This window comes from Sorex araneus, chromosome 2, assembly GCF_027595985.1.
Source record: "Sorex araneus isolate mSorAra2 chromosome 2, mSorAra2.pri, whole genome shotgun sequence".
NCBI lineage: Eukaryota > Metazoa > Chordata > Mammalia > Eulipotyphla > Soricidae > Sorex > Sorex araneus.
The window spans coordinates 205,236,547-205,263,937 of NC_073303.1; the positions used below are offsets into that span (position 1 = coordinate 205,236,547).

At 52.0% G+C, this 27,391-nt stretch overlaps 1 protein-coding gene and 5 non-coding genes across 8 annotated transcripts; 2 read left to right on the forward strand and 4 right to left on the reverse strand.

The window, feature by feature from the left end:
• Positions 1–24: 24 nt before the first annotated feature.
• TRIM7 (tripartite motif containing 7) lies at positions 25–9,647 on the reverse strand. Of its 3 annotated transcripts, XM_055126633.1 has the most exons (7): positions 9,159–9,647; positions 7,783–7,878; positions 4,498–4,728; positions 4,121–4,143; positions 3,365–3,480; positions 2,394–2,429; positions 25–1,820 (listed from the first exon to the last, which is right to left on the reverse strand). In XM_055126633.1, exons 1-7 carry the CDS (start codon positions 9,645–9,647, stop codon positions 1,309–1,311), a joined length of 1,503 nt encoding a protein of 500 aa, XP_054982608.1. In that variant the 3' UTR covers positions 25–1,308. The 3 variants fall into 3 exon arrangements, with proteins under 3 accessions (XP_054982608.1, XP_054982607.1, XP_054982606.1); XM_055126632.1 differs by lacking the exons at positions 25–1,820; positions 2,394–2,429; positions 3,365–3,480; positions 4,121–4,143 and having other exon boundaries at positions 4,591–4,728; positions 7,714–7,878; XM_055126631.1 differs by lacking the exons at positions 25–1,820; positions 2,394–2,429; positions 3,365–3,480; positions 4,121–4,143 and having other exon boundaries at positions 4,670–4,791; positions 7,714–7,878.
• Positions 9,648–16,437: 6,790 nt separating this feature from the next.
• TRNAA-UGC (transfer RNA alanine (anticodon UGC)) lies at positions 16,438–16,509 on the forward strand. Its single transcript has one exon. It is a non-coding gene; the product is annotated as a tRNA-Ala (tRNA).
• Positions 16,510–16,856: 347 nt separating this feature from the next.
• On the forward strand, positions 16,857–16,929 carry TRNAK-CUU (transfer RNA lysine (anticodon CUU)). Its single transcript has one exon. It is a non-coding gene; the product is annotated as a tRNA-Lys (tRNA).
• A 3,908-nt stretch (positions 16,930–20,837) lies between these two features.
• On the reverse strand, positions 20,838–20,910 carry TRNAV-AAC (transfer RNA valine (anticodon AAC)). Its single transcript has one exon. It is a non-coding gene; the product is annotated as a tRNA-Val (tRNA).
• A 4,683-nt stretch (positions 20,911–25,593) lies between these two features.
• On the reverse strand, positions 25,594–25,666 carry TRNAK-CUU (transfer RNA lysine (anticodon CUU)). The gene has a single exon. It is a non-coding gene; the product is annotated as a tRNA-Lys (tRNA).
• A 486-nt stretch (positions 25,667–26,152) lies between these two features.
• Positions 26,153–26,225, reverse strand: TRNAV-CAC (transfer RNA valine (anticodon CAC)). The gene has a single exon. It is a non-coding gene; the product is annotated as a tRNA-Val (tRNA).
• Between the last annotated feature and the right edge of the window lie 1,166 nt (positions 26,226–27,391).

Genomic DNA, 27,391 nt, shown 5'->3' on the forward strand with positions numbered 1-27,391 from the left:
AGAATGAGCCGACCACACAAGAAATGAACTCACAGTCTGTATTTCCATCACCCTGAGGACCTCTGAGCAGGGGACCCCCACCACTGCCACCCCCCCAAACAGAAGCTGAGGAACAGTTTGCCAAAGAACAAATGTCTGCCTGGCTGAGCAGGCCATGAAACAAAGGTTCTCTTCGATTGACAGAAGACAAGGATCAAGGTTGTGCGTCCATCAAATTGAGTAGCTGTCCTCTGTTTCAGAATCTTAGCACTTCTCCTGACCCCAGGGAAACTGTACTGGGACGCTTGTTTTGTTTGGGGGCCACACCCAGCAGCACTCAGGGCTTACTCCTTGCTCTGTGCTCAGAGATCACTCCTGGAGGTGCTCTTGGGTGCCAGGAATCAAACCTGGGTCAGTCATATGCAAGACCAGCCCCTTGCCTGCTGCTCTGTCCCATCAGTGTCTGGACTTCACCATGTGAAGGGGGGTAGGCCATTGAAAGTAGCTGGCTCTCCGTAGCTGAAGTGACACGCACCACTCTGTATCACCAGGCTTTCAGCGGGGGGAGGGGAATGCTCCTGTGGAAAATTCTGGACCTTTCAAACTGGGAGCCCAGTGTGCCTCTCAAGCCAGATTCCAGAAGGCAGACTCTGCTGGTGGAAGGATGTGGGCAAACTGAGATCAACGGGGGCCAAGGCTCGTGCTGTTCTGTGGCGCTGCAGAGCCTTGCTGGGCGAGGACGGGAACACGGGGGCAGACGCCCTCTGCCAGGAACACTTCTCCAGCTCTCATCAGCCTCCCCACGGCTCCAGCCAGACCCAGATGCTGAGGTCAAGCAGCAGCAGGACTCAAGGGGCCATGGCATCTCGACTTCCCCCGCCCAGCTGACCACAGAGGTCATTTCCCCCCAAGCACACCTCTAGTCCGCCTCTGGGGCAGCCTGGAGTGGAACACTGCTGGTCAGCACCAAATGGCCAGGAAGGGGACTGGAGAGACAGGACAGCAGGAAGGCGATTATCTTGCATGCAGCTGACCCAGGCTTGACCCCTGGGACCACGCATGATCCCCTGTGAAAGCCAGGATGAGCAGGTATGATGTGAAACAAACGGGCTAGAGGAAGTATGGTGGATAAAGCATTGCCTGCACGGAGCTGACCAGGGTTCAACCCCCAGGACACGCCAGGAGTGAGCCCTGAGCATCCACGGTGTGGCTCCCGCCACCACCACCCAAACACAGCCAGGAAGTTTTGGGGCTGGTGGCCAAAGATTCTGTCTTGTGAACAGCTAGAGGAATCCAGCACGGTGGTCTCTGGGGGGCCTGGAGACCCCCTCAAGGCCAGATGCGCAGGTAGGTCCCGGTGGAGCAGACAGAAAACAGGGGGAAGACGCGCTCCTGGAAGTTGACGCGGAAGGTGTAAAGGTGGCGCATGTCCTCAGCGGCGTAGAAGGACACAGCGCCCACCTCGAGGTCCAGGGCCACGCGCACGCGGGACAGGGGGCCGCAGCTGAGGGGCGTCCGCTGGGGGCTGGTCACTGCCCAGTACTGGCCGCCGTGGCGCTGCAGCGCCCAGACCCCCTCCTCTGGGGTGAAGGCTGTGAGGCCCTTGCGCCGCACGCTCTCGCGGGCCACCCCGAAGGCCCAGCCGTCCTTGGCGCCCACCTCCACCTCCCAGTGCTGGCGGCCCGACGTGAAGCCGCAGGAGGCCAGCACCCGGGTGTTGGTGTCGAAGCGGCGCGGGTGGCTGGGCAGGTCCTGGGCGCGCTGGCCGAGGCGCACGCTCTTGAGATCCAAGGAGAGGATGAGCCGGGGGTTGGCTGTGTCAGGGTCCAAGGTCAGTTCCACTGGGGGTGCAGAAACAGGAGGGGATGTCCCCAAACAGACCAGCCCCCCACACCCCTCACTGTGGGCAGCCGCACAAATGCAACATGAGGGGCCTGCCTGACTATGGTACAGTGGGCAGGGCACTTGCCTTGCACGCAGCCACTCAGCTTCCATCCTCAACATCCCACATGGCCCCACAGGAGTAAGTGGGGGTCTCCCGGGTGCAGTGCCACAATTAACCCTTGAGCACCACCCGAGGAAAAGGGTTTGATCCCCAACATCCACTGGGGCGCCCGAGCCTCACCAGGAGTGAGAACACAGAGCCAGGAATAAGTCCTGAGCACAACTGGGGGGAAAAACCAACACAGCTGGGGTGTGACCCAAAAAAATTTTTAGAAGATCTGCTGTCCCTGGCCCCTACACACACACACACACACACACACACACACACGAGATGAGGCACTGTCTGAGCTAGGGAGGAAAGTCCACAGCCACTGGCCTGAGGGAGAACCAGGAGGGGGAGGTGGTAGAGCCCCCAGCTCTGACACTAACCCAGGCAGAGAGTCTCCCCAGGGTTCACCACCCCAGCGTACCTTTCTCCTCTTTCTCCAGCTCTCCCCGAAGATCTTCTAAGAAGGTGAACAAAACAGAGCGCACATGAATGTGGGGAAGACTGTCAACAAACATGACAGACACTGTGACACAATCTCCCTAGACGCACAAGTCTGGAATGGGGGAAGACTATTCTATTCTAGAATATTCTAGAGTATCCTAGAATATTCTAATTTTTTTTTGTTTCTTTATGGACCACACCCAATGATGCTCAGGATTACTCCTGGTTCTGCACTCAGGAATTACTCCTGACAGTGCTGGAGATTGAACCTGGGTCAGCCGTGTGCAAGGCAAGCTCCCTACCCACTATACTGTCACTCCAGTCCTCTATTCTAATGTTTTTTGTTTTTTGGGTTTTTTTTTTTTTTTTTTTTGCTTTTTGGGTCACACCCGGCAATGCTCAGGGGTTACTCCTGGCTCTGCACTCAGGAATTACTCCTGGCGGTGCTCAGGGGACCATATGGGATGCTGGGAATCGAACCTGGGTCAGCCGCGTGCAAGGCAAACGCCCCCAGCCCCATTCTAATGTATTTTATATGGAGCAGATCTGAGCTGACATCTTTCTCTTTCAGCCTTCTTGGTGTCCCAATACTCTTCTCCCTGGCCACCCCCCACTTTCTGCCCTAGGCCGGACCTGGTCAGTTACCACCATCACCATCCCACACTGATCTAATCATTTTTCTGTTTTGTGCTCAGCAGTGCTCAGGACTTATCCCTGACTCTGCACTCGGATCACTCCTGGAGGGGCTTGGAGGATCCTATGGGGGAGTCAGGGATTGAACCTGAACTGTCCACATGTGTGGCAGTCAACTGTCTTACCTGCCATCCTATTGCTTGGGCCCCCTCCTTACAGTTTCTGAAAAGGCACATACTCGGGACCCCAAAAGACCAGAGACAGCCCCCTGCACCGAACACTGAATGGTCCAGCGCCCCCCACACCACAGGCCCCTACCTTTAAACTTCTTGAATAGCCCCTTGAGGACAAAGGTCTTGAGGGAGACATTCCATACTTTACTTTTCATTTCAGAAGCAATTGTGGTGGGCTTGGGGGCAGGCACATTGCTACATCTGCAAGATGAGACTCTTGAGAAGGGTCCCCAACTAGGCCCCACTGCCCAGTGGTCTTTTACACTTGGGATGTTAAAGAGAGCTTGTTAAGGGGAGGTAGGAGAAGGGGACAGATAACCACACAGAGCATGCAGTCAACCCTGCTTCGATCCCTGACACCCCGGTCCCCTGAGTGCCCACCAAAAGTAACCCCTGAGCGCAGAGCCAGAGATAAAGCCTGAGCACAGCCAGGTATAGCACACCCCTCAAAAGAAAGAATGGGAAAAAAGCGCCTCATGGGGCTGAGTGACAGTACAGTGGTAGACTGCTTGCCTGGCAGGTAACACCCCAGGTTCAATCCCAGCACCACATAGGGTCCCCTGAGCTCTGACATGAGTAAACCCTGAATGTGAATCCAGGGATGGCTCAGAAGAAAGAAAGTGGACAGCCTGCGGGCTGTCAGCTCAGAGGTAGAGAATTTACCTTGCACAAGTGGGCCTTGGGTTCAATCCCCACCACTGCAGGGAGGGTGTGGGGGAGGAGCAAGCTGTGTCAGAGAAGCTATGGGCTGGGGGAAGGGTCAGCAGGTGAGAGGGCAAAGGGCTGAGAGGAAAAGGAGAAGCAGGTAGGAGAAGCTCAAGGCACTTTGAGATCCACTCACCTGTTGAGTGTGTTTTTGAAATCCTGCAAAGAAGAAAAAAACACATCAGCCTCGAGAAACATCCACTCGCCTCTGAAAACCAAACTGGGGGTCAAAGAGATGGTACAATGGGCAAGGTGCTTGGCACGCATGGAGCTGGCCTGGATTCGATTCCTGGCACCCCAGAGGGTCCCCTTACCCTGAGCCCCACCCCTGAGTGCAGAGCCAGGAGTTAAGCCCTAAGCATTGGCAGGTGTGACCCAAAAAAAATACAAAAAAAAAAAGTCCACAAAATGTTTTATTAATTAATTAAAAATAAAACCAAAAGCCCAAGATGCTGAAAGCCGAAGATGTGCTGTGTTTGGGCGGGAATCCTGCACCAGCAGAGCCGGACTCACCTGCAGGAAGTCAAGGTCGGGCTTGCACACGGTTTCCTGCAGCTGGCTGCTGAGCTTCGCAAGGTGGGTGATCTGGCCCCCGAGCTGGGCCAGGTTCTCGTTCTGCTTCTGCGTCACCTCGCGGGACAGCTCCTCCAGGCGGCTCAGGAGCCGGCCCTCTTGCTCCACCAGGAAGGCCCGGAGCGCCTGGAACTCGGCCCCTACCTTCTCCCGCTCAGCTGCCATCTGCTTCTGTGCCGTCGGGTGAGACATTGGAGAGGTGAAGGGGAGCAGACAGAGACATCCGCACAGGTGCTGAACACACAATTTATTGTTTGCTTGGGGGGCCATGGCCAGCAGTGCTCAGGAATTACTCCTGGTGGTGCTTGAGGAGCACATGGGATGGACAGGCCAGGTCAGCATCTAAGGGTCCCAACTCAGTAACCTCCGTTCCTGTCTCTGCCAGCCCCCGCCCCCACCACAGAGGGGCCCATGTATCTCTGTAGATCTCTGTTTCCTTTCTTGTTCTGTTTTGGGGCCACACCCAGCAGTGCTCAGGGCCTTCTCCCAGCTTTGTGGTCAGGTATCACTCCTGGTGAGGCACAGGGGACCGTAAGAGATGCCGGGGATCGAACCCGGGTTAGCCATAAGCAAGGTACAAACATATGAGCTGCACTCAGGAGTCACCTATCGGTGCTCAGGGAACCGTGTGGGGTGCCAGAAATCAAACCCAGTCAGCGACATGCAAAGCAAGCACCCGACCTGCTGTACTATCATTCTGGTCCCTAAAACAACTTTTGTAAAGCTCTGCAATCCCATATGGGGTCACACCCACAGTTAGAAACTAGTTTTGAGGGAGCCAGAACAATAATACAGGGGGTAGGGCACTTGCCTGGCACACAGCAAACCTGGGTTTGATCCCCGGCATCCCATATGATCCCCCGAGCACAGACAGGATTGATTCTTGAGTGCAGAGCCAAAAATAACCCCTGAGCATTGGGTGTGACCCCAAAACAAACCAAAAAAGAAGAGGAAGGAAAGAAAGAAACTAGGCTTGGGGATCAGAGTAATAGTACAGTGAGCAGGACACTTGCCTGAACTCAGCTGACCTGAGTTCGATCCCCAGTACCCAATACATATCCCCAAACACTGCCAGTAGTGATCCCTGAGCACAGAGCCTGGAGTAAGCCCTTAGCACCACAAGTTGTGGCCCAAAAAGAAAACAAATAACAGCAATAACAAATCAAAACCCTAGCCTTTTTAAAAAACTTTTAAGTAGTGTAGGGTCATCTCTGGAGATATTCAGGATGCTCCCGGTTGAGTGCTGAGGGGATCATAAATGTTTAGGAATCTAAGCCAAAGTTTGCAAAAGCATGTACACCATCCCTTAGTGATCCCTTTCGCATCCTAAGAAGTTCAGCTTTAATCAGTGTTTAGGGCTGGAGCAACAGTACAGCAGGTAGGATGTTTGCCTTACACTCAACACACCTCGGTTTGGTTTTTTGTTTTGTTTTGTTTTTTCTTTTTTTCTTTCTTCCTTTTTTTTTTTTTTTTTTTTTTGGCTTTTTGGGTCACACCCAGCGATGCACAAGGGTTACTCCTGAATTTGCACTCAGGAATTATTCCTGGTGGTGCTCAGGGAACATGCCTCGGTTTGATCTCTAAGCATTCTTGAGGAGTGATTCCTGAGCCACCCCTGAGTATCGCTGGGTGTGACCCCAAAGTCAAAATAAAAATAAAACAATATTTAATAATCTGGGGAAAACTTTTCTGCATATTGTTTGTTTTTACTCCTTTCGGTGCGCAGAGGTATATATGGGGTGCTGGGTCACCCAATATAAAACCCCTTCTGTACTATGGCCCTGGCCCCTTTCCTGTGCGTTTTGGGGAGTTTCCATGGCAATCTGGCCCCGTCCCTAAATGCCAATAGCATCCCAGTGCTAGAGTCCACAACCAAAAATATCTCCAGACATTGCCGAGAACTGACACAAGGGCAGAAGGAGCATCGTGGTTCTTCCTTTCGGAAGGGCTTGAAGGTTCAGATGGAAAATCTGGGGGTACGTATAGGTTAGCAGGTGTACCCCTGCATATGAGTTCAGGGTAGGAATCTAGGGTCCTCCCCTCCCCCCCACCTCCACCCTGAAGCAGACAGATCTTCAAGTTCTTCTCTTCCTCCACTTCCCAAATCCGAAACTGAAAGACCCTGCCCTGCCAAGGCCAGACAAGGCCCTTTCATGGTGCCTACTCCTACTTGGGAACTGAATTTGCGCGTTTGTTTGACCAGGGTTAGCCCCCCCACACCCCCCCCAAGGGGAACTTTCCACTCTCACTTCCCAGAGCCTCCGAAATCGCATCTGACCCCCGTCCGCCAGGGGGCGCAGCGCACCGCTGCTGGAAAGGACTGGAAACCAGGTCCCAAACCTCAGGCCCCTTCACTGTCTGCGGGGAACCCCGCTTAGCCTCAATTCCAATATCTAAAAAATAACCCTCTAGTAGGGCGTTTGCCTTGCACGCGGCCGACCAGGGTTCGATTCCCAGCATCCCATATGGTCCCCTGAGCACCGCCAGGGATAATTCCTGAGTGCAGAGCCAGGAGTAACCCCTGTGCAAAGGAGCCAGGTGTGACCCAAAAAGCAAAAATAATAATAATAATAATAATAACCCTCTAAATCTGGAAAAGCAACGCTTTTTTATGACATTTTGGACAGCAAAACGTGCATGGAAATTACTGGGGAAGAATTGTTGGATTTCTAGTCCTACCTAGTACTTAGTATACTTGAACACTCTATTTTTTTTTTATCTGCACCCAGGCATTTATCCTGAATGCAGCTGACCCCTCAGAGCCCCCAGCCCACTAGGAGTGATCCCTGAGTGCAGAGCAAGGGGAAAGCCCTGAGCATTGACAGGTGTGACCCAAAACCAACCAAACAAAACCGGTTTGGAGGCTGGAATGTTAGTACAGCGGGTAGGGTGCTTTACTTGCATGCAGTCAACCCAGGTTTTAACCCCAGCATCCCATAAGATTCTGAGCACTGTCATTGTAGGGGCCAGAGCAATAGTACAGCAGTAAGATACTTGTCTTGCACGAGGCCGACCTCTGTTCAATCTCTGACATCCCATAGGATCCCCCTGAGCACCACCAGGAGTGACAGCTTGAGCACCACCAGGAGTAATTCCAGAACCAGGAGCCTAGCTCGCTGGGGTGGCCCAAAAGTCAATAAACAAAATGAAATGCACCTTGCTGCTCACAGGCCCACATCAAGCGAGGGTGGACGCGTGTCGTACAAGGGGCTGCCCCTGGCTCACCAAAAGCTCTGCGCTCTCTTTCTCTTCTGTGGAACGGAACACCTCAAAGTCCTCCAGGTCCTTCTTCAAAGCCTTCAGCCTGGTCTCCAGGAGCTCCTGGGGCAGGGGGGCGGGGGGAGGGGACAGTGAAAAGGGGGCCATTGTGTGAATCCCTCCCACATGGGGTTTTCTGTTTTCTGCTTGTTTTGTTTGCTTTTTGGTTTGGGGCCACAGCTGGTGATGCTCAGAGGACTTTATGGAATGCCAGGATTGAACTAGGTCAGTCACGTGCAAGGCAAAGTGCCCTCCCCACTGTACCAGCGCTCTGGCCCCGGTCAGCTTTGGTTTGGTTTGGGCCACACCTGGCTGTGTCCAGGGCTAACTCCTGGCTCTGTGCTCAGGGATCACTCCTGGTGGGGCTCGGGGCGCCAGGCCCAAAAGAGTCAGCCAAGGTGCCTTGTTACTTAAGCTTACCCACGGTACTATGGTACTATTGCTCTGGCTCCCACCTGCGGCTTTCCAGCAGCCAGACAGAAGAGGGAAGGCCTGGCAATGGAGGAGGTGGCCCTGCCAGGTGATGCCCGCTCAGGCTGGATCCCAGCTTGTCCAGAGTGGACAGAGCAATCACAGGGTTTTGTCCAAGTATCACTTTAACTAGGCACAACCCCAGCATGCCAACCTGCCTTGTCTTCTCCTGCTCATCTACCCACCACCATAAAGGTCCTCTGTGGGGGACTGAGGTGGTGCAAAGAAAAACTGTGGGCCAGAGATCAGAGCAATAGTCAGAGCAGAGAGGGCTTCTCCTTGCATGCATGCAGCGGACCCGGGTGTGACCCCTGGGTTTGATGCTCACCCCCCCATCCCCCTCCAGTACAGCCAGGAGTGATTCCTGACCACAGAGCCAGGAGTAACCCCTGAATGTTGCCGGGTGTGGCCCAAAAGCAAAAGAAAAACAAATTTGTGGGGCCCAAATGGCAGGGTGCTTGCCTTGTGCGGAACTGACCCAGACCGGGACACCCCACATGGGCCTGAGCAGCTGCAGGAGTGATCCCGGAGCGGTGAGCCCGGAGTCAGCCCGAGCACCTCCGATGTGGCCCCCAAATCCACACCGATCAAACAGGAAAACCGCGTTTCCCCACTTCTCAAGGGGCCTGCTTGGCTTTTCACTGGTGTCCGTGGGGATTTCTGCGACAGCAGAGGAGAGGGGAAGGGCAGCGAGCAGCTAACCCAGGAAATATCGGGGAAAGTGGAGTGGGTTTTGGTGGCCCGAGACTGCTGCAAGGGGCTTGTCGCCTGCGGGGTGCGCGGGGAGCCAGGGCGGGCGGGGCGGGCCGGTCTGGACCCGGCCGGGCGGGGCGGGGCGGGGCGGGGCGGGGCGGGGCGGGACGGGCGCTCACCTTGGCCTCCTGCACCGCCTCGTCCAGGGGCAGCACGGTGTGGTCGCGGTGGTCGCGGGCGCGGTCGCACACCACGCAGATGGCGCGCCCGTCGTCCTGGCAGAAGAGCTTGAGCGGCTCGTGGTGCAGCGCGCAGACGGGCGCGCCGGGGCCCCCCGGAGCCGCGGCCCCGGGTCCGGCGGGCCCGAAGCGGCGCAGCAGCGCGGCCACGGCGGCCAGCGGCCGGTTGGGCCGGAGCTGGGCGGCGCGCACGGGCTCGCGGCACTGCGGACACGGCGGCGGCGGCGCGGGCGCGGCGCGGGGGGCCCCAGCGCGCTCCCCGCAGCGCGCGATGCAGGCCCGGCAGAAGCTGTGGCCGCACTCGAGCGACACGGGCTCGCGGAACAGCTCCAGGCAGATGGCGCAGGTGGCCTCGGCCTGCAGCTCGGCCGCCAGGGCCAGCGCCTCCGCCCCGGCGCCCGGCCCGGCCCGCGGGCCCACCGCGGCCATCGCAGCGCGCGCGGTCCCCGACGGTCACGACAGCCCCGACACTCCCCCGACGCCCCCCGACGCTGCCAGGCGCTCCCCCACGGCCCCCGACTGTCCCCGACACTCCCCTATTGTCCCCGACTCTCCCCGACAGTCCCGGACACTCCCCGACTGTTTCCGACAATCCCTGGACACTTCTCTACTCTCCCCGACAGTCCCTGGACACTCCCCGACTGTCCCCTACTGTCCCCGACAGTCCCTGGACGCTTCCCCTACTCTTCCCGATTGTCCCCAACCCTCCCCGGCAGTCCCCAACTCTCCACGACTGTCCCGGACAGTCCCTGGACACTTCTCCTACTCTTCCGGACTGTCCCCGACCCTCCCCGACAGTCCCCGACTGTTCCCGACTGTCCCCGACAGTCCCTGGACTCTCCCCGACTCTCCCCGACTCTCCCCTACTGTCCCCGACTCCCCCCAACTCTCCCGACTCTCCCCGACAGTCCCCGACTGTTCCCGACTGTCCCCGACAGTCCCTGGATTCTCCCCGACTCTCCCCTACTTTCTCCAACTGTCCCCGACAGTCCCTGGCCACTCCCCGACAGCCCCTGACTCCGAGCGACGTGGCCGCGCCGGACCTGGAGGCGCCCAGAAACCCGGGCCCGGGGCTGAAGCGCAAGTCCAGGCGCGCGCTGGCCGCGGGTCTGCACCCCGAATCCCAGCACTGCCGCTCACGGTGTCAGGCCACCTCGGTCCCCGCCCCGGCAGTCCCCCAGCCCAGGCTCGGCCCAGCCCCAGCGCGCCCCGACCTGCCCCGGTCAGGCCGTGGCAAACGGGCCGGGACAGGTGCGCGCCGGCCCCGCTCCCCGAGCAAGCCCTGACACTCCGCTCAGAGGATCAGGTTCCCCCGTGGGGGTTGGTCTCCGCCTGTGCTGAGCTAAATTTAGGGCTGGAACCCTGCTCTTGCCCCACCAGCCCCACGCCGGGCCTGGGACACACTCCTACAGCTCAGACGCCTGGTGCTTCTCCAATTTATCTTTTTTTTTTTTTTTAACACAAAGAACAGACTGACAATTGACTCGTTTCATTGGATGCTATCCCTCCCTTAAAACAAAATAAAAAGCAGCGAGGGTGCACACCTGCCACACACCACACACACACACACACACACACACACAAACACACACACACCCCTGACATTTATATTTGGTTCCCAGCCCTCCCACTCTGACTCCCTCTACGGGGCTGGTCAATTCAGGTTTTGGCTCCTCACTGGCGACTTCAGCTGTGCTAACAAAGATGAAAGCTCTTGGGCTTCCCATTAGCCCCTCATCCTCACACCTCTGTCTACACTTTCTTCAGCTTGTATTGGCTTTGGGGGCCAATCCGGTGAACTCCCAGTGATACCCCGGCCATACTCCTGGTGGTGCTCCTGGGAGACCCCACAAAACAAGCGTGGCTTTGGGTTGGCTTGAAAGTTCTCCTCTCCATGGTCTCCAGCACCCATAGCCCCAGTCTGGGACCTCTGAGATAACTGGACTCCAGGTTCCTTCCACGGCCTGACCCATGTCAAAATGTTCACACCTTGGGGCTGGAGCGATAGTTCAGCGGGGAGGGCGTTGCTTTGCATGTGGCCGACCCGGATTTGATTCCCAGCATCCCATATGGTCCCCTGAGCACCGGCAGGGATGATTCTTGAGTGCAAAGCCAGGAGTAACCCCTGTGCATCACCAGGTCTGACCTCCCCCCCCAAAAAAAATGTTCACAACTCTCCTTAAGTGGAGTGAGTATGATGTTTGTTTTGCACAGGCCTGGTTTGGAGCTTCAATCCCCAGCATCCCAGATGTAGTCCCCTAAGCACTGCCAGGAGTAATTCCTGGGTACAGAGCCAGAAGTATAGAGCCCGAGCACCACCAGATGTGACCCAAAACCCAAAAACCAAAATCAAACAGACAAAATCCAGCAACTGTATTTTCTGTTCTTTTTGGGTTACACCTGGTGATGCACAGGTGTTAACTGGGGAACCATATGGGATGCTGGGAACCGAACCTGGGTCTGCCACGTGCAAGGAAAACGCTCTACCCACTGTGCTACCTCTCAAGCCCAGCAACTGTATTTTCTAACCTTCCAACCACTCATCCCACTTTCTTTTTTTTTCTTTTCATTTTTCTTCCTTTTTGTTTTTTCTTTTTACTTATTGGGTCCCACAGAGCAATGCTCACGGGGTTACTCCTGGCTCTGCACTCAACAATTACTCTTGGCGGTGCTTGGGGACTGCATGGGATGCCAAGGATCAAACCGAGTCGGCATTGTGCAAGGCAAACACCCAGCCCCCTATACAATCACTTGGACCCCTCATCCCACACTTTTTATTTCTTTTTGGTTTCTGTGCCACACTCGGCCTGGCTCTGCACTCAGAAGTGGAATCAGTCCTCGTGGGCCCTTATGGGGTGCTGGGGGCCAACCCTGGGTGAGCCCTGTACTGTTCACAGCACTCTGTCTCTGGTCCCTCCTCCACAGTTTTTCCTTGTTAGCTAGTTATTTAGTTATTTATTTAAACTTTCTTTTACCCGCTGTGATTTTGTTTTGTTACCTATCTTAGATATTTTGATTTTCTTTTAACAATTTAACAAAATATTTTTTGTTATTTACTTTAACTTTTACCCATTGGTATTTACAATTTTGCAATAATGGCCATAGAATGGTTTCACACAAACAACATCCAGCCTTTCCTTCCACCATCTCACAAGGACCCCCTCCCCCCTCAGTCCCCCCTATTTCCAAAGACACATAAGCTTATCATGGAGCCCTGGTAAACTCCACTCTACAGACCAGTTTTATTTTATTTTATTTATTTATTTTTTATTTTATTAGTGAATCACCGTGAGACAAAGTTACAGACTTACAGGTTTTCATGCTTACGTTTCAGTCATACAATGATCGAGTGCCCATACCTCCACCAGTGCCCATTTTCCACCACCAATGGTCCCAGTATCCCTCCCACCACCCCCACCCTGTCCCCTCACCCCATCCTGCCTCTGTGACAGGGCATTCCCATTTGTTCGCTCTCTTTTATTGGGTGTTGTGGTTTGCTACAGAGGTATTAAGTAGGCATCTTGTTCTACAGACCAGTTTTAGACCAGTTTCTGTTTCTCCAACTCTGGGTTTTTCTCTCCCACGCATAAGAGAGATCATTCTGACCTCACTCAGCGTTGACTTCCTGTCCTCCTGTTCCATTCACATAGCAACAGCTGTATACTTTGGTCCTTCTTTTTTTTTCTTGTAATTTGATGTAGGAGTACTGCTATTTATTGAGCCATTGATTAAGCTGATTGAATTGGGTATGAACTCCACATTACTTGATTTTTAAATTTTTTTAACTTTCACTATCACTGTATCACTGTCATCCCATTGTTCATCGATTTGCTCGAGTGGGCGCCAGTAATATCTCCATTTGTCCTAGCCCTGAGATTTTAGCAGCCTCTCTCTACTCGTCCTTCCCAACAGTGCCACATTGGAGGCTCTTTCAGGGTCAGGGGAATGAGACCCATCATTGTTACTGTTCTTGGCATGTCGAATATGCATTTTACTTTATTTTACTTAATTTTTTAAAATTGAATATCCGTGTTTGATTCCTCCGCCCCTGTCGGAGAGCCTGGCAAGCTACCGAGAGTATCTCACCTGCACAGAAGAGCCTGGCAAGCTACCCGTGGTGTATTTGATATGCCAAAAACAGTAACAACAAGTCTCACAATGGAGAAGTTACTGGTGCCCGCTCAAGCAAATTGATGAGCAACGGGATGACAGTGACAGTGACAGTGAATATCCGTGAGATAGACCATTACAAAGCTGTTCATGATTGGGTTTCAGTCATACAATGATCCGGCACCCATCCCTCCACCAGTGCATATATCCCACCACCAATGTCCTGTTTCCCTACAACCATTCTCCAACACCCCCCACCCCTAAACAGCCTCCCTCGATGGGGGGCGCTTTCCTTCTTGCTCTCTCTCTCTCTCTCCTTTCCCTTTTGTGCATTATGGCTTGCAATACAGGTGCTAAGAGGCCATGGTGTTTGTTCACGGCATTCGGTATTTTTATCAGGAAGGTAAGGCTGGAGTAGCATTTCAATTGGGTGGAAGCTTTGGAATGTGGGTGTGACTGTTGAGGCTTCCAGAGGTACAGGGTGATGGGGGCGGTAGCCCACCCCAACCCCGAGAAAGCCTGGAGATTTCTGTCACAAAACCTGCATACCTGAATTTTCAGCAGATTATATCTTGGTGAGGTGCATCCTGAGACAGTGGAGTAAGGTCGGGGATATAGCTGCGATTTTGGATTGTGGAAGCAAGCAGCTGCTGGGGGCTCTGTTTGGGTGGGCACCAGGCCAACCTACCCTCTCCGACTTACCCTGGTCTGTTCAGCCATGCACGGGTCCAAGATTAACTGCAGCTTTTGATCTCTTTAGAGATTTATTTATGGGTCTCTGAAGCAAGGCTGGTAGTAGAGCTTAGATAGTGGCGCTGGGTTGGTTCATGGGGGTGACTGCCAGTGCTTCCAGGAGTATTGGGGAGTGGGGGGAGTTTGCACATCCCAACTCTGAGAAAGCCTGGAGATTTCAGACTTTGGTCCTTCTTTAGTTGCTTGGCCACACCTACTTACTCCTGGCTCTGCACGGACCACTCCTGGTGGGCTCAGGATCATATGGGATGCTGGGGATCGAAGCCAGATTAGCTGCATGCAAGGCAAGCACTTTATCCACTGTACTGTCTCTTCAGGCCCTGTCCTTTCTTAGAGCCAAGGAGCATTCCATGAGGACTCCCCCAACATGGAATAACAATACCATCCCCTTTCCAGCTACTCAATGCAAAACCAGGGTGTCCTTTGTGACTCCAAAGGGAAAACAAGTGTGACACCCCCACCCAGCATCTTCTTCCTCTCACCCCCTCCACTGCATCACCTCCAAGTATCTGGTGAATCCTCTCTTCTCCCCTGTTCGATCTTCCATGTCCAGCCAACACATTCAACTTGTTAAGGTGTTAAACCAAAGCTCTTCTGCTCAAATCCTTCTGTTTGAAAGAAAGGCTGCCACCGTCCTGAATAAAAAATACAGTCTGTGGGCCAGAGCAATAATGCAGAGGGTAGAGCCTAGGTCACCCTTGATCCCAGAGTAGAGGGAGAAGGCCAGAGAAGGAAAGAAATTAGGGTCAAAGGCCTCAGCTATACCAGCCATCTGGAAGGAGTGGTCCAGTCAGCTTTAGGCTCAAACCAGAGTCAACACCCCTGAAAAGTCATGAGATCCAAACTACAAACACTAAACTTTTTGTTTGTTTTGGAGGCCACACCTGCAAATGTTCACGGGACCAAAAGCGATGCTAGGGACCAAACCCAGGACAGCCACGTGCAAGGTAAGTACCTTATCTGCTGTCCTTCCACTCCCCTCTACAACCACTAAAATTTACAATGTGCCTGTCGGGGCCAGAGAGATAGCACAGTGGGTAGGCTGTTTGCTTTGTAGGTGGCCAATCCAGGGTCGATTCTTGGGATCCCATATCTTCTCTCAAGCCTGCCAGGAGTAACCCTTAGCGCAACTCAGGAGTAAGCCCTGAGTGCTGCTGAGTGTGGCCCCAAACCAAGCAAGAAATCATTTAAAAATAAAAAGTGAAGTCTCAAAAACCTAAAGGTCTCACTCATCTTTCCTTTCCGCTGCCTCCATTTAGATCTCCACTCTCCTCTGTGGTCAATCTTTCTCCTCCAAATCCTTTCCACACACTTTTTTTTTAAATTCTCACAACCTTTTTGTTATTCTTGCAACACAATAGAAAGACTCGACCTCCAGCCTTTGATCCTGCACTTCTTTTGTTTGTTTGTTGTTTTGTTCTTTCTGGCTGGACCCTCACTCCTGGAGGGGCAGGGAACCATATGGACCAGCCGGCTGGGACCTAACTGGCCCCGCGCTACTCCTGCACTAAATTTTACATTTCTGGCTTTGACCTATCTCCTGTAACCTCTAAACTATACTAGCAGGGAATTTTAAAAATAAAAATTGAAAAAAGTTTTATGTATGACAGGGATATTTCCACAAAAACAAGATTCAAGTACAAACTAAAATGGAATACATGCATTTTAGATGTCAGAGTTGAACCCTACGTATGTAAATGGGAACCGGCATTCTATTATATTAAATTATTTGAATTTATTTATGTATAAATTACTCGGATAGCAATCAGTCGTCCCAAATGGGCTTTTATTGGTTTTCTGATCATTCCACGGGTCATACCTTTAACTTTGGTAGGAGCAAGCAGTATTATATAACTTTTACATATGCCAGTTAAGTGGGGGTAAGCTGGCTCGGGGAGGGGGGTGGGAAGGAGGGAAACTAGGGACACTGGTGAAGGGAAGGGGAGACTGGTGGTGGGATTGGTGTTGAAACATTGCATATTGCCTGAAGCAGCTCTATTGTGAACAACTTGGTAAATCACAGTGTCTTAATAAAAATGTAAAAAAAATGGAAAGGTCTGAAGATAACTCCCAGCTCTTGCAGCGGAAAGTTGCCTCGCAGCCTCTGCCCCATCCCAAAGATCAATGACGCAATTCTGGAAGTTCTGGGTGGAGGATGCCGGGTGGGCGCCGTGCCCGCCGCAGACGCCCCCGTCCCTCCGCACTGCTGCCCGCCGGGCTCTGTCCCGGCCCGGTCCCGGCGCGGGCAGCTGCGGGCGCGGTGGGCGCCGCTCGCGGCTTGCAGCTCCGCTGCACTGCGCCCCGCGTCCGCGCCGCGCCAGCGCCAAGAGAGCCGCGCGCGGCCCGGGCAGCAGGCGGGGATGTAGCTCAGTGGTAGAGCGCATGCTTTGCATGTATGAGGCCCCGGGTTCGATCCCCGGCATCTCCAGCGCGGCCTGCGCGCGCTTGCTTTTCTCTTTTTTTTTTTCGCTGGTCGCGTTTCCAGGGCAACCTGAGGCCGGAAGCGGCGCGGTGCTGGCAGCGGCCGAGGCGGGCCGGGGCGGGCCGGGGCGGCTCTGCGGCCTAGCCCCCGGGAAGCCCGCCGAGAAGCGTGCGGCTGCGGGCGCCTCCCGGGCCGCCTGCCCCGAGGGAGGAGGAGGAGGGGGCGGGCCCGCTGGGCTGGGCCGGCCTGGACCCACCCAGGGACAGCCGGACCCACAGGGACCTCGGCCTAGATGAATATGCAAAACTCAGCCTCGCCTTGAAGTAAGAGTTCTGGAGAACCCCGGCCATGGCGCCCGGCTAGCTCAGTCGGTAGAGCATGAGACTCTTAATCTCAGGGTCGTGGGTTCGAGCCCCACGTTGGGCGCGCGTTAACCGTTTTCCTCAAATTTCTGCCGCTTGTTCAGGATCCGCCGCTGACTCTCCTGGAGCTAAAGAGACAAACGAATCTTTGTTCTAGCATATTGCCCGTATGCAACATATTTAGGCCTTTTTTGTGTGTGTTTCTGTTCTCTTTAATTCAGTGTTAAGGCAACGTGACTGACAAACTTACAAAATAATTTGTAAGCGACTTAGTAAACAAACCACAGTGTTTATATAAGGTATAAGGAGAAAAATTAAGTGTATTTTAAAATATTTAAATATTTACATATTTTTAAGTAATTTGTAGTACAGGGCTTCAGGAATACAATGTTGCAACAGTTCACTTATACCAGTGCCCTCTTCGCACCACCCCTGTCCCTACGTTGCCCACCGCCTAGTCTGCCTTCTGGGCAGGCGTATTTTGAAGTTTATTACGACTTAGATCTCATGTTTGCAGAACTGTTCGCTGTGTAGTTTACCTATGTAGATGTATATATGTATACACATGTGTAGCTGTATATGTCTATACCACACCACTACATAGGTGGATTTTTTTTTTTGGGGGGGTGGGATAATTACAAATTGATGTGGTTTACTATAAAAACTTTTAAAAAATTGCTTCAAATATACAAGATTGGGTGGGGCCTGGGACGCTCTTGGAGGGAAGTTGACAGTGGTGGTGGGACTGGCGTGCTGGAACACTGTGTGTCTGAAGACCTGCACTGCAAAAAACATTGTAAACCACGGTGCCTTAATAACAACAATTAATAAATTTAAAAATATACACAAGGGGGACTGGAGCAATAGCACAGCAAGTAGGGCACTTGCCTTGCAGGACCAAGTGTGCCCGCCCCACACCCCGCCCCAAAGAAAACGCCTACTTGATAATTTCTTCCTTTGTTTGTCTTGTGGTCACCTCAGCTGTGCTTAAGGTTTACTCTTGGATCCGCACTCACAGATCCCGTCTGGCAGGGCTCCAGGAACCATATGGGATAGGGGATCAAACCTGGCCTGGGTGTGTGCAAGGCAAGTGCCCTCCCCACTGTTCTATCACTCCAGCCCCACCAAGCGTATTATTTATTTTTTTAAAGAAAAACCTTCTCCCCCTTTCTCTTCCTTTCACTGTTGATGTTGATAGCTGTTGCCATGATTGGGGTTGCACGGATACTCCTGGTTTAATATTTTCGTAGCTATTTTCTAACTGGTCTAAAAATACTCCAGTACTATCTCTTTCTTTACCAGTCTCTCTTTTCCATTGACTAGAGTGTATAAAGCCATTTTCCCAGGGCCTATTGTAGCATTAGGAGAGATGGTGCAACTTTCTTCAATTCCTTGATTTATTCCTTCATTTTTCTTTATATGAGACCACTTTTGGGCTGGGGTGATGGTAGTCCAGTGGATAATGTGCCCGCCTTGCACGTGACTGAGCTGGGTTCAATACCTGCCATCCCAGATGGTACCCTGAATATCATCAGGAGTGATTCTTGAGTGATAGAACCAGGAGTTCTGGTACCTGAGCATTACTGGGTGTAGGTCAAAACAACAACGAAACAAACAAACCAGGCCACTTTAGTTTAAGGAAATTTTCTATAGGGACTTGGGCTCTTAAACTAAAGGATTCAGGAATGTTGTGAATGTGAACCTTTAAGCTAAAGGATTCTGGTATTTTGTGCATGAATTAAGGAGGAAGAAAAAGTGGTATTGAGAGCAGCCTGGCAGATGGCTGCAAAAAAAGATGACCCAGAATGACCCGCTCCTCTATTCCATGTCAGTCCCAATGAGGTCAGAATCCTGGGATATTTTGGGAAACCTGCTCTGCAGTCATTTGAGAAGATTCCTACTGAAGGGCCTCTAGGAGGAGGCGTCTGAATATGGAGGAGGCATTATGCTTGTGTGACTAACAGTCAGTGTGCTATACCATGCAACCCTACACAGCTGCAAGAATTTCGAGAACACGACCTCATTGTAAAAATCATGCAATTCGCTTCAGCCCAGATGGAACTAAAGACCATGCTGCTGACTGAATGAAGCAAGCCAGAGGACAGACACAGGATGGCCTTGCTTCTCTGCGGTACAGAGCACAACTGGACCAGGGAGTGCAATGTAGGGGTATGCCTAGAACACCCTTGACCCCAGAGCACAGGGAGGAGAATGAGTAAGAAGGAAAGAAATCGATGGCAAAAAGAAAAGAAAGGGAAGTAACCGAAGAGCAGAGACCAGGGCCTCAAGTATATTGGTAATGGGGGGGTGGTGGTATCACCCTATATACAATCCACAGGCTCAACAACACTGAAAACATGAGGTCCAAAATACAACCACCAAACTTTGAAATGTGCCCGTCAAGGCGTCGGGGAAGGAGGGAACTTGGGAACACTGTGGAGGGAGGTTGATACTGGTGGTGTGACTGGTGCAGAACATTATATGTCAAAATATCAGCTGTCAATTACTTTGTAATTCAGGGCCTGGAAAGATAATACAGTCGGTAGGGCATCTGCCTTGCAGACGACCAACACAGGTTCAATCTGTAGCATCCCATACCGTTCCCCAAGCACCACCAGGGGTGATTCCTGAGTACAGGGTCAGGAGTAACTCCTGAGCATGGCCAAGTGTGGCCCCCAGATAAAAAAATAAGTAAATAACTTTGTAAATCATGGTTCTAGAATAAAATTAAAAGGTTTTCAATGCTGTATACACAGACCTTAAATTTCACCTTAAAATGACAAACTTAAAAATTACAAATAGAGTTTTCCTTATAGAACTGCTAACAAATTTTTAAAAGTTTGATTTGAGACCTGGTGGTTTACAAAACATTTAGAGGGGGCCAGAGAGATAGTATAGCTTATAGGGCTCTTGCCTTGTGTGCAGTGGACCTGGGCTTGATATCCGGCATTCCGTAGGGTCCCCCCAAGCACCACCAGGAGTAATTCCTCAATGCAGAGCCAAGAGTAACCCCCTCAAAAAACAACAACAACAAAAGGGCTCATAGTGGCATTTCGTCCATAGAACATTTCATCAGTGTCCACTCCAAGCGTCCCATTGTTTCCGTTTCTGCTGCTTTGGGGCCTTTTATCTTCCTGCTATGTTTCTTTATTTTCCGTATAGGGAGAGATCCTTCTACGCTTGTTCCACCTTCTGACTCGCTTCTCTCAGCACTGTGCTCCCCAAGTCCCGCCCCACAAAGCTAGCAAATTTTCTTCTTTTGTGTTTTGAGTCACACCCAGCGGTGCTCCTGGCTCTGCACTCGAGAATTAACCTGGTGTCCAAATCTGTTCTTTTCCTTCATTAAAAAAAGTTGTTGGAGGTTTTGCAACATTCCCCCTGCATCCCAGGGCAGGGAAAGTGATAAGTTAACGTTGAACTTTAGCAGGGGCCCGAAAAAGAGATTATTTTGTATGTATGTATGTATGTATGTATGTATGTATGTATGTATGTATGTTGGTTTGGGGGCCACCCCCGGCGGTGCTCAGGGGTTACTGCTGTCTCTGCACTCAGGAATTCTTGGTGGTGCTGGGGGGACCATATGGGATGCTGGGATCGTGCTACCTTTCTTTTTTTTTTTTTTATTGTTTTTTATTTGGGGGCCCACCCCGGCGGTGCTCAGGGTTTATTCCTGGCGCTCTGGGGGGCTGGGGGACCACATGGGATGTCGGGGTGGCCCAGGTGGGCTGGTGCAGGTGAGGCCTTGCCCTTGCGCCATCACCCAACTCCCCCCTTTTTTTTTCAGTTTAAATTTAGGCACCGTGGATTACACTAGAGTCAATGACAGGGTTTCATTCCTACCGAGCCAATCCCCAGACACTCTTCCAAAAACTGGGGCCGGAAAAGAAAAACTGCAGAAGCACGTGTGCAAGAGAAGGGAGTCGTTATCCGAGTCACATGACATAAGCGACCGTTAAAGAAAACAACAACTCCTGTTTCCGCCCGGTTTCGAACCGGGGACCTTTCGCGTGTTAGGCGAACGTGATAACCACTACACTACGGAAACGCCCGAAGCCGCTGCGCCGGATCCTTCAGGCTGAGGTTCGGAGGCGTGGCCCACTCCCCAGGCTCTCCAGCCCAGGGCCAAGACCTTTCTCCAACTGCTGGACCTAGTGTCAATCAAACTGCGGAGTCCAGTCCAGCCCGTTACTAGGTCCTGCGATCCTCACGTACAACTAGAGAATTTTTTAAAACTTTAACGTAAAATTTATTTTTTACTAAGTCACCGTGACTTAAACAAATTTGTTCATAGTTGGAATTGTTTCAGTCCTACAATGTTGGAGCACCAATTCCACCACAAATGTGACCTTCCCCCCACCAAAGTCCTCAGTTTCCCTCCCACCCTCCCAGCCTCAGAGCAAAATGACCAATTTACTTCCCACTCCTTGCTCCAACAACCCTTAAATAGTCAGAAAATAAATCAATAAAAGTCATCTTGGGATTGCTTTAAAATAAACAAAGATGTTCAAATTATTTAATACAATATAATGCCGAATTTCCTGGACATACATAAGTTTTCGTCTCTGGCATCTAAAATATATGGCACCAAATTTTATTTTGTATTTGAGTTTCATTGTCAAGAAATTTTATTTACAAAATATGAGAGGAAGGAGAGAGAAGAGGGAGAAAAGAAAATGAGCTCTAGAAAGATCGTGCATTTGCTTTTTGTTTTTTAAAGTGAGTGAATGAAAAACGGTGGGGAAGGCAAAAGGTAACTGACTTAAGTGGCTTGGGGATGGAAAACCATTCCATTATTTCTCTTTTCCGAGGATCAAATATAGAGGGTTTATTTTTTCGCATAATTTGTGCTTGAGGCAGGATCTGCAAAATGCACTATTTTTCATCTTCTTCTCTATGGCTTTCTTTAGTTTTTTTAAAAAATTGAATCGCCATGAGCTAAGGTTACAAACCTTTCATGTTTGAGTTTCAGTAATACAATGATCGAACACCCATCCCTCCACCAGTGCACATTCTCCACCACCAATGTCCCAATATACCCGCCCCCTTTCAACCCTCCCCCTGCCTCTATGGCAGACAATTTCCCCCCATGCTCTTTCTCTACTTTTGGGCATTATGATTTGCAATATAGCTACTGAGAGGCCATCAAGTTTGGTCCTTTATCTACTTTCAGCACACATCTCCCATCCCGAACGATTCCTCCAACCATCATTGATTTAGTAATCCTTTCTCTATTCCAGCTGCCTTCTCATGAGGCAGGCTTCCAATTATGGGGCAATATTCCTGACCTTTGTGTCTACTGTCCTTGGGTGTCAGTCTCATATTTTGTTATTTTATATTCCACAAATGAGTGCAGTCATCCTATGTCTGTACCTCTCTTTCTCACTCGGCAAAATGCACTTTAACGTGTATGAGATTTGACTGTATCCTTACCAAAATGTCAAGTAAAAGAGACACCATGGGACTTTCTTTTCTTTTTGGGTCACACCTGGCAATGCAGAGGGGTTTTACTCCTGGCTCTGCACTCAGGAATCACCCCTGGTGGTGCTCAGAGGACCATATGGGATGCTGGGAGTCGAACCCTGGTTGGCAGCATGCAAGGCAAACGCCCTGCCCACTGTACTATTGCTCCAGCCCACCATGGGACTTTTGATTTTGATTTTTTTCCCCTATTTGGGCCATACCAGACAGTGCTCAGGGATTACTCCTGACTCTACACTCAGGAATCATGATTTGCAGTGCTTAAGGCACCCTATATGATGCCGAGAATCAAACCTGGGTCCATTATGTGAAGGCTAGTGCCTTACCTGCTGCACTATCGCTCTGGCCAATTTCCAATATTTCTCATGCATAACTATCTGTTTTTCACTTGGAATAACCTTATACATATGTTTTACTGAACTAGATATGAATGCTGTGTCATCTGTATTAGCCAACATCACTTTTAATAGTATCGGAGACTTTGTATACATGCATAGTGGTGTTAGAAGCATACACCTGCAGGCATCATTTTCCCTATTTGTGTGCATATGACAGAACTGAATCCAGGACATCATGTGTGCAAAACATACATTCTGTCACTCAGATACATCCCTTTTTTCCCTTTTGTTTGCTTATTTGGGGGTCACATCCCGGTAGCACTCTGGGTTTTCTCTTGACTTTACACTCAGGGATCACTCCTGGAGGTGCTTGGGGGACTCTATGTGCTGTCAGGGATTTAGCTGGGTCAGCCGCGTGCAAGGCAGCACCACACCTGCTGCAATATCAAAAAACCCCCTTTTTTTTGTTTTCTGTTCTTTTTTTTTCTTCTTGGCAGAATATTTTTTAAATTGAGATTCAGTGGCTTTTAATGCTGTTAATAATGGTTTATCGTGTATAATACCAATGCCACACCCATCACCAGGGTACCCCCTCCTTCCAAAGCCACCCCCCAACCCTCCCTGTACTTTTCCTGGCAGTTTCCTGGCAGAATCTTTAAGTCAAAAGGCATTGTTTAAGGCTTTGAGTACTGATGACCAGAGATTGTTACCTATTTATTTCTCAGCACCATTCACCATGTGAGTCCCCATTCCCTGAATCTTTTTCATTACTTTTATGAGGAAGAAAAAGTGTCTCTTATAAAGGGCTGTCCTCAGACAGGTACCTCTGCAACCTGGGCTGGTGGAGACTCCAGGGAAGGTCGTATGTGACTCCCCTCTGGGATGCCTTTGGAGAAATTCTGGAGGTTTTGGATGGAGAAGTCGTGGCTGTGCTCAGGGGACCATATGGATGCCTGGGATTGAGTCCAAGGTGGCTGTGTGTAAGGCAAATACCCTACCCGCTGTCCTATTGCTCTCTCCCCAAATATAGTATCCACTGCATGGGACAGGATGGTAGTAAAATTCAGGTGGATTGGATCCCCTGAAGATCCTGCTGATCGGGAACTAGAGTTGGAGCAAGGAATTTGGGTCCTGTGGCCTGCTGGAGTCTCAAAACCAACACGGCAAGGCTCCTGCATCCCCACCCCCAGCACACACACACACACACACACACACACACACACACGCACACACACTTTTTCTAGAATTCTGCCAGAAAGAAATATTCTGTTGGGGGGCAGCAGGTGATGGAGGGACCTAGAAACAATGTGGTGAAGATGGTGTGGTAGGGGATGTGGTGGTGGAATAGTTTAGCCACAAAATCCTACCATGGACAGGGTAGGAAAATTTGGTCACCATATCATGGTGATTTTAGAAAAAAAAAAGTAAAAAATTTGTAATATCGGGCTGGAGTGATAATACAGGTCGCTTTCCTTGCACGCAAACAACCCGGGTTGCATCCTCACATTTCACATGGTCTTCTGAATTGATCCCTGAGCACTTCTGGATGTGAACTCCCCTCCAAGGGTATTGGAAACAGAAAACATAAATAATTTGAATAGAAGAGGTCTTGTAACTAGATCTCATTCCTAAACTCACTTCTCTTTCCTTCCCTCCACCCCGCATCCAGCCCCCACTCCATGAAGTCTCTGATGTTGGGGATTAAATGATCTTAAACTGAAACTGCCCATAAATTGCACTGCTTCCAAGCTACAAATCTACACATTTCCTGTGCTCTATTAATTTTCCACTGTGCCAGTCCCATCCCATCTGGATTGGCTCTGTTCTTTCTGCCCCATCCTGGGCTAAGCTTCCCAGGGGCTCACTTCTGCTCAGGAATCATAATCGAGTTCCATGGGAGTGAGTCCAGCCCTCTGACAACTCCGTCCTAGCTACAAAGCTCCATCTTGGCTGGCTTGCTGGAATGGTAAAAAGCCCCGGCCACATAGTCATACCGTCAGGGACAGAGGCAGTATTTTAAGAATGGTTTCAGGTTCAGAGAAGGTGGGGTGCAAAGAAAAAATTAAAATACAGTAATGGAAGGAAGAAGGAAAAGAGAAAAACAAAGGAAGCAAGGAGAGAAAATGAGAAAAGAAGGAAAGATAAACAGAAAGTAAGAGAGAAAAAGAAGAAAAAAAGAAAAAGAAAAAGTAAGATAAAAGAAAAAAGAATAAAAGGAAAGAGATAATAAAGATTGAAGAAAAGAAAAAATAAGAGAAAAAGAAAAGGGAAAAAACAAGAGAAAAAAGTAAAAGGAGTAAGGAAGTAAGGAGAAAAATTAATGAAGAAGGAAGAGAAAATAAGAAAAGACTGAAAGGAAAAGAACGTAAGAAAGAAAAAAGAAAAGGAAAGAAAAAAGAGAAAAAAGTAAGAAAAAAGAAAGGAAAAGAAAGAATGAAAGAAAGGAAAGAAAAATAAGGAAAGAAAAAGAAAGTAAGGGAGAAAAAAACGAAAGGAAAGAAGAAAAACGAGGTGAAAAGGAAAGGAAAAGAAAGAAGGAAGAAAAAAACAAGTTAGAGAATAGACAAGCATTTATGCACGCAGAATGGCAAGGGCCCACCAGCTAGCTTGGGTGGGCCTGCTGGCGGCGAGATGGGACAGTGGCTCCCAGTCCCTGGCCGGCCTCTGCGCGCCTTCTCTGAACTGCCATGGGCGGGGGTGCAGCGGGCCCAGCACCGGGCGGGGTGCCCTGGAGCGGAGAGAGGAATACGGGGAGGGGGCGCCGGCTCCTAACTCTGTGCCCCGCGCCTTGGTCTCCAGCCCAAAGGCCACCTACAGATGGGGAGCCGATGCCTCTGGGTGTCAGGGTGGTAGCTGGCTAGGATTTCTGCGCCCCAAAATTTGCTTCCATTGTGTGCATGTCCAAAAGGTAGCGCCCAACGTGGGGCTCGAACCCACGACCCTGAGATTAAGAGTCTCATGCTCTACCGACTGAGCTAGCCGGGCACACGGGTAGCTCGGGGCTCTGTCCCTAGGGAGCAGGCCTGCAGGAGGGCAGGGCAGCCTGGGCCGGGTCTCCGCGGGGCAGGGCGCGGTCACCAGCAGCACCTCCTGTGGACAGGCTCTGTCCAGTCCCGGCGGGGGACAGGGCGCCGGGGGCCTGTTCGCGACCCCTGAGCCGAGCGTGGGGGAAGAGTCCCCACTTTGCAGCGCCAGCACTGAGGGGTGCCCGTGCCTGCGCTCCCCGCAAACGGGCCCAGACAGACACGCACCCGCAAGTCCTGCCTGCACGCGCGACAGGTCCCCAGGGCACCAGAGAGGAGGCGACAGGCACGGACACGAGACACCACGCGCTCGTGGAAAACAAAGAAGAAATGCGCTAAGGAGACTAGCGCAGCCGTAGGTCTGACCTCGGTTCCCACACGACTCCCCGGAACCCGCGGGGTGATCCCTCAACGTCACCCGGTGTGGCCCCAAAAGTAAACGCGCAGTTGTTTCCGCCCGGTTTCGAACCGGGGACCTTTCGCGTGTGAGGCGAACGTGATAACCACTACACTACGGAAACCGCCACGGCCAGAGTGCTGCGGAGCCGACCCAGAACGCTGCCACGGGAGCGACGGCCGCGTTAGCGCCGCTTCCGACCCAGAACGCCGCCAGCGCCGCCACGGGAGCGACGGCCGCGTTAGCGTCGCTCCCGGCTGCGTCTGGGGCGAATCGCGCTGCCTCTGACCAACGCTGCGCACCACGGTCCGGGCGCGCAACCGGGACCTGAGGGGTCTGGGCCAACCCCAAAGCCCATCCCCCACCCCGAGTGGACCGCGCCGCGCCGAACAGCCGGGGAAACTCTACGGTCCAGCCAGAGAATCCCCCCGGAGTCCGCGTGAACTAGGGTTCCTATCCCGGTTGGCTCCCCGCAACAGTTTTTTTATTTTTAAAAACATCGCGAACGAAATCTTGTACTTTGCACCTGCCAGTGATCTGGCAGAACTGCCCTGGGCAGCACAGCAGCAGCTTCGTCGGCTCAGTCCTGCGTCCCGGACAGGCTGGGGGCCCGAGCCCGGCGCTCCACGGCGGCCCCAGAGGGGTAAAGCGAGTCCCGCGCGCGCCGCCGGACCCGCACAGGGGGACTGAGTCCTGGCACTCGGAGGGGGGAAGGGTTTTCTTTTTGAAGATCCTTTAATAGTCCCTTTAAAGATTATTTTAAAAAATATACAGAAAGACGTGTACAGAAAAAGTTCTTAACCCACGGAACTTTTTATTTTTCGCGTCACAACCCGGCGGTGCTCAGGGGTTGCTCCTGGCGGTGCGCGGGGACCGTCTGGGATGTCGCGGGTCGAACCGGGCCGGCCGCGTGCCAGGCAAACTGCTGCCGTCTGAACCCGGAGCCCGAGAATCCTGCTGCTGATCTTAACGCCGGCGGGCTGCAGAGCGACGTGGCAAGGCCCCGCGGGCGGTGGTCCTCAGCCGCAGTCTGCGCCGAACACCGAGCTCGTGCCCTGGGGTCCACGCAGGGGCAGGACGCTACTGCGGACACGGCACCTTCCCCCGAGGGCGGGGGGGCCTGGCGCCCGGCGGCTCGCGTTCCCGAGGGGAGAAGTGTTCGTGCATGTGACTGCTACGGCACCCGAGGGGGAAGCTGCAGAACGTGGGTGTCAGCGGACTGCGCTCGGGGTGGGCGGGGAAGCCCCCGGGCCCTACACCGCCTCCTTCGGACCACGACCCGCCCCCGCT

Excerpts from the sequence above, each read along its gene's own strand:
- TRIM7 (XM_055126633.1), bottom strand. The coding sequence starts at position 9,647 with ATGGCCGCGGTGGGCCCGCGGGCCGGGCCGGGCGCCGGGGCGGAGGCG. Across the intron at positions 7,879-9,158 it reads AGGCGGTGCAGGAGGCCAAG|GAGCTCCTGGAGACCAGGCT; the intron begins GTGAGCGCCCGT and ends CCCCTGCCCCAG. Across the intron at positions 2,430-3,364 it reads GCTATTCAAGAAGTTTAAAG|AAGATCTTCGGGGAGAGCTG; the intron begins GTAGGGGCCTGT and ends TCACCTTCTTAG.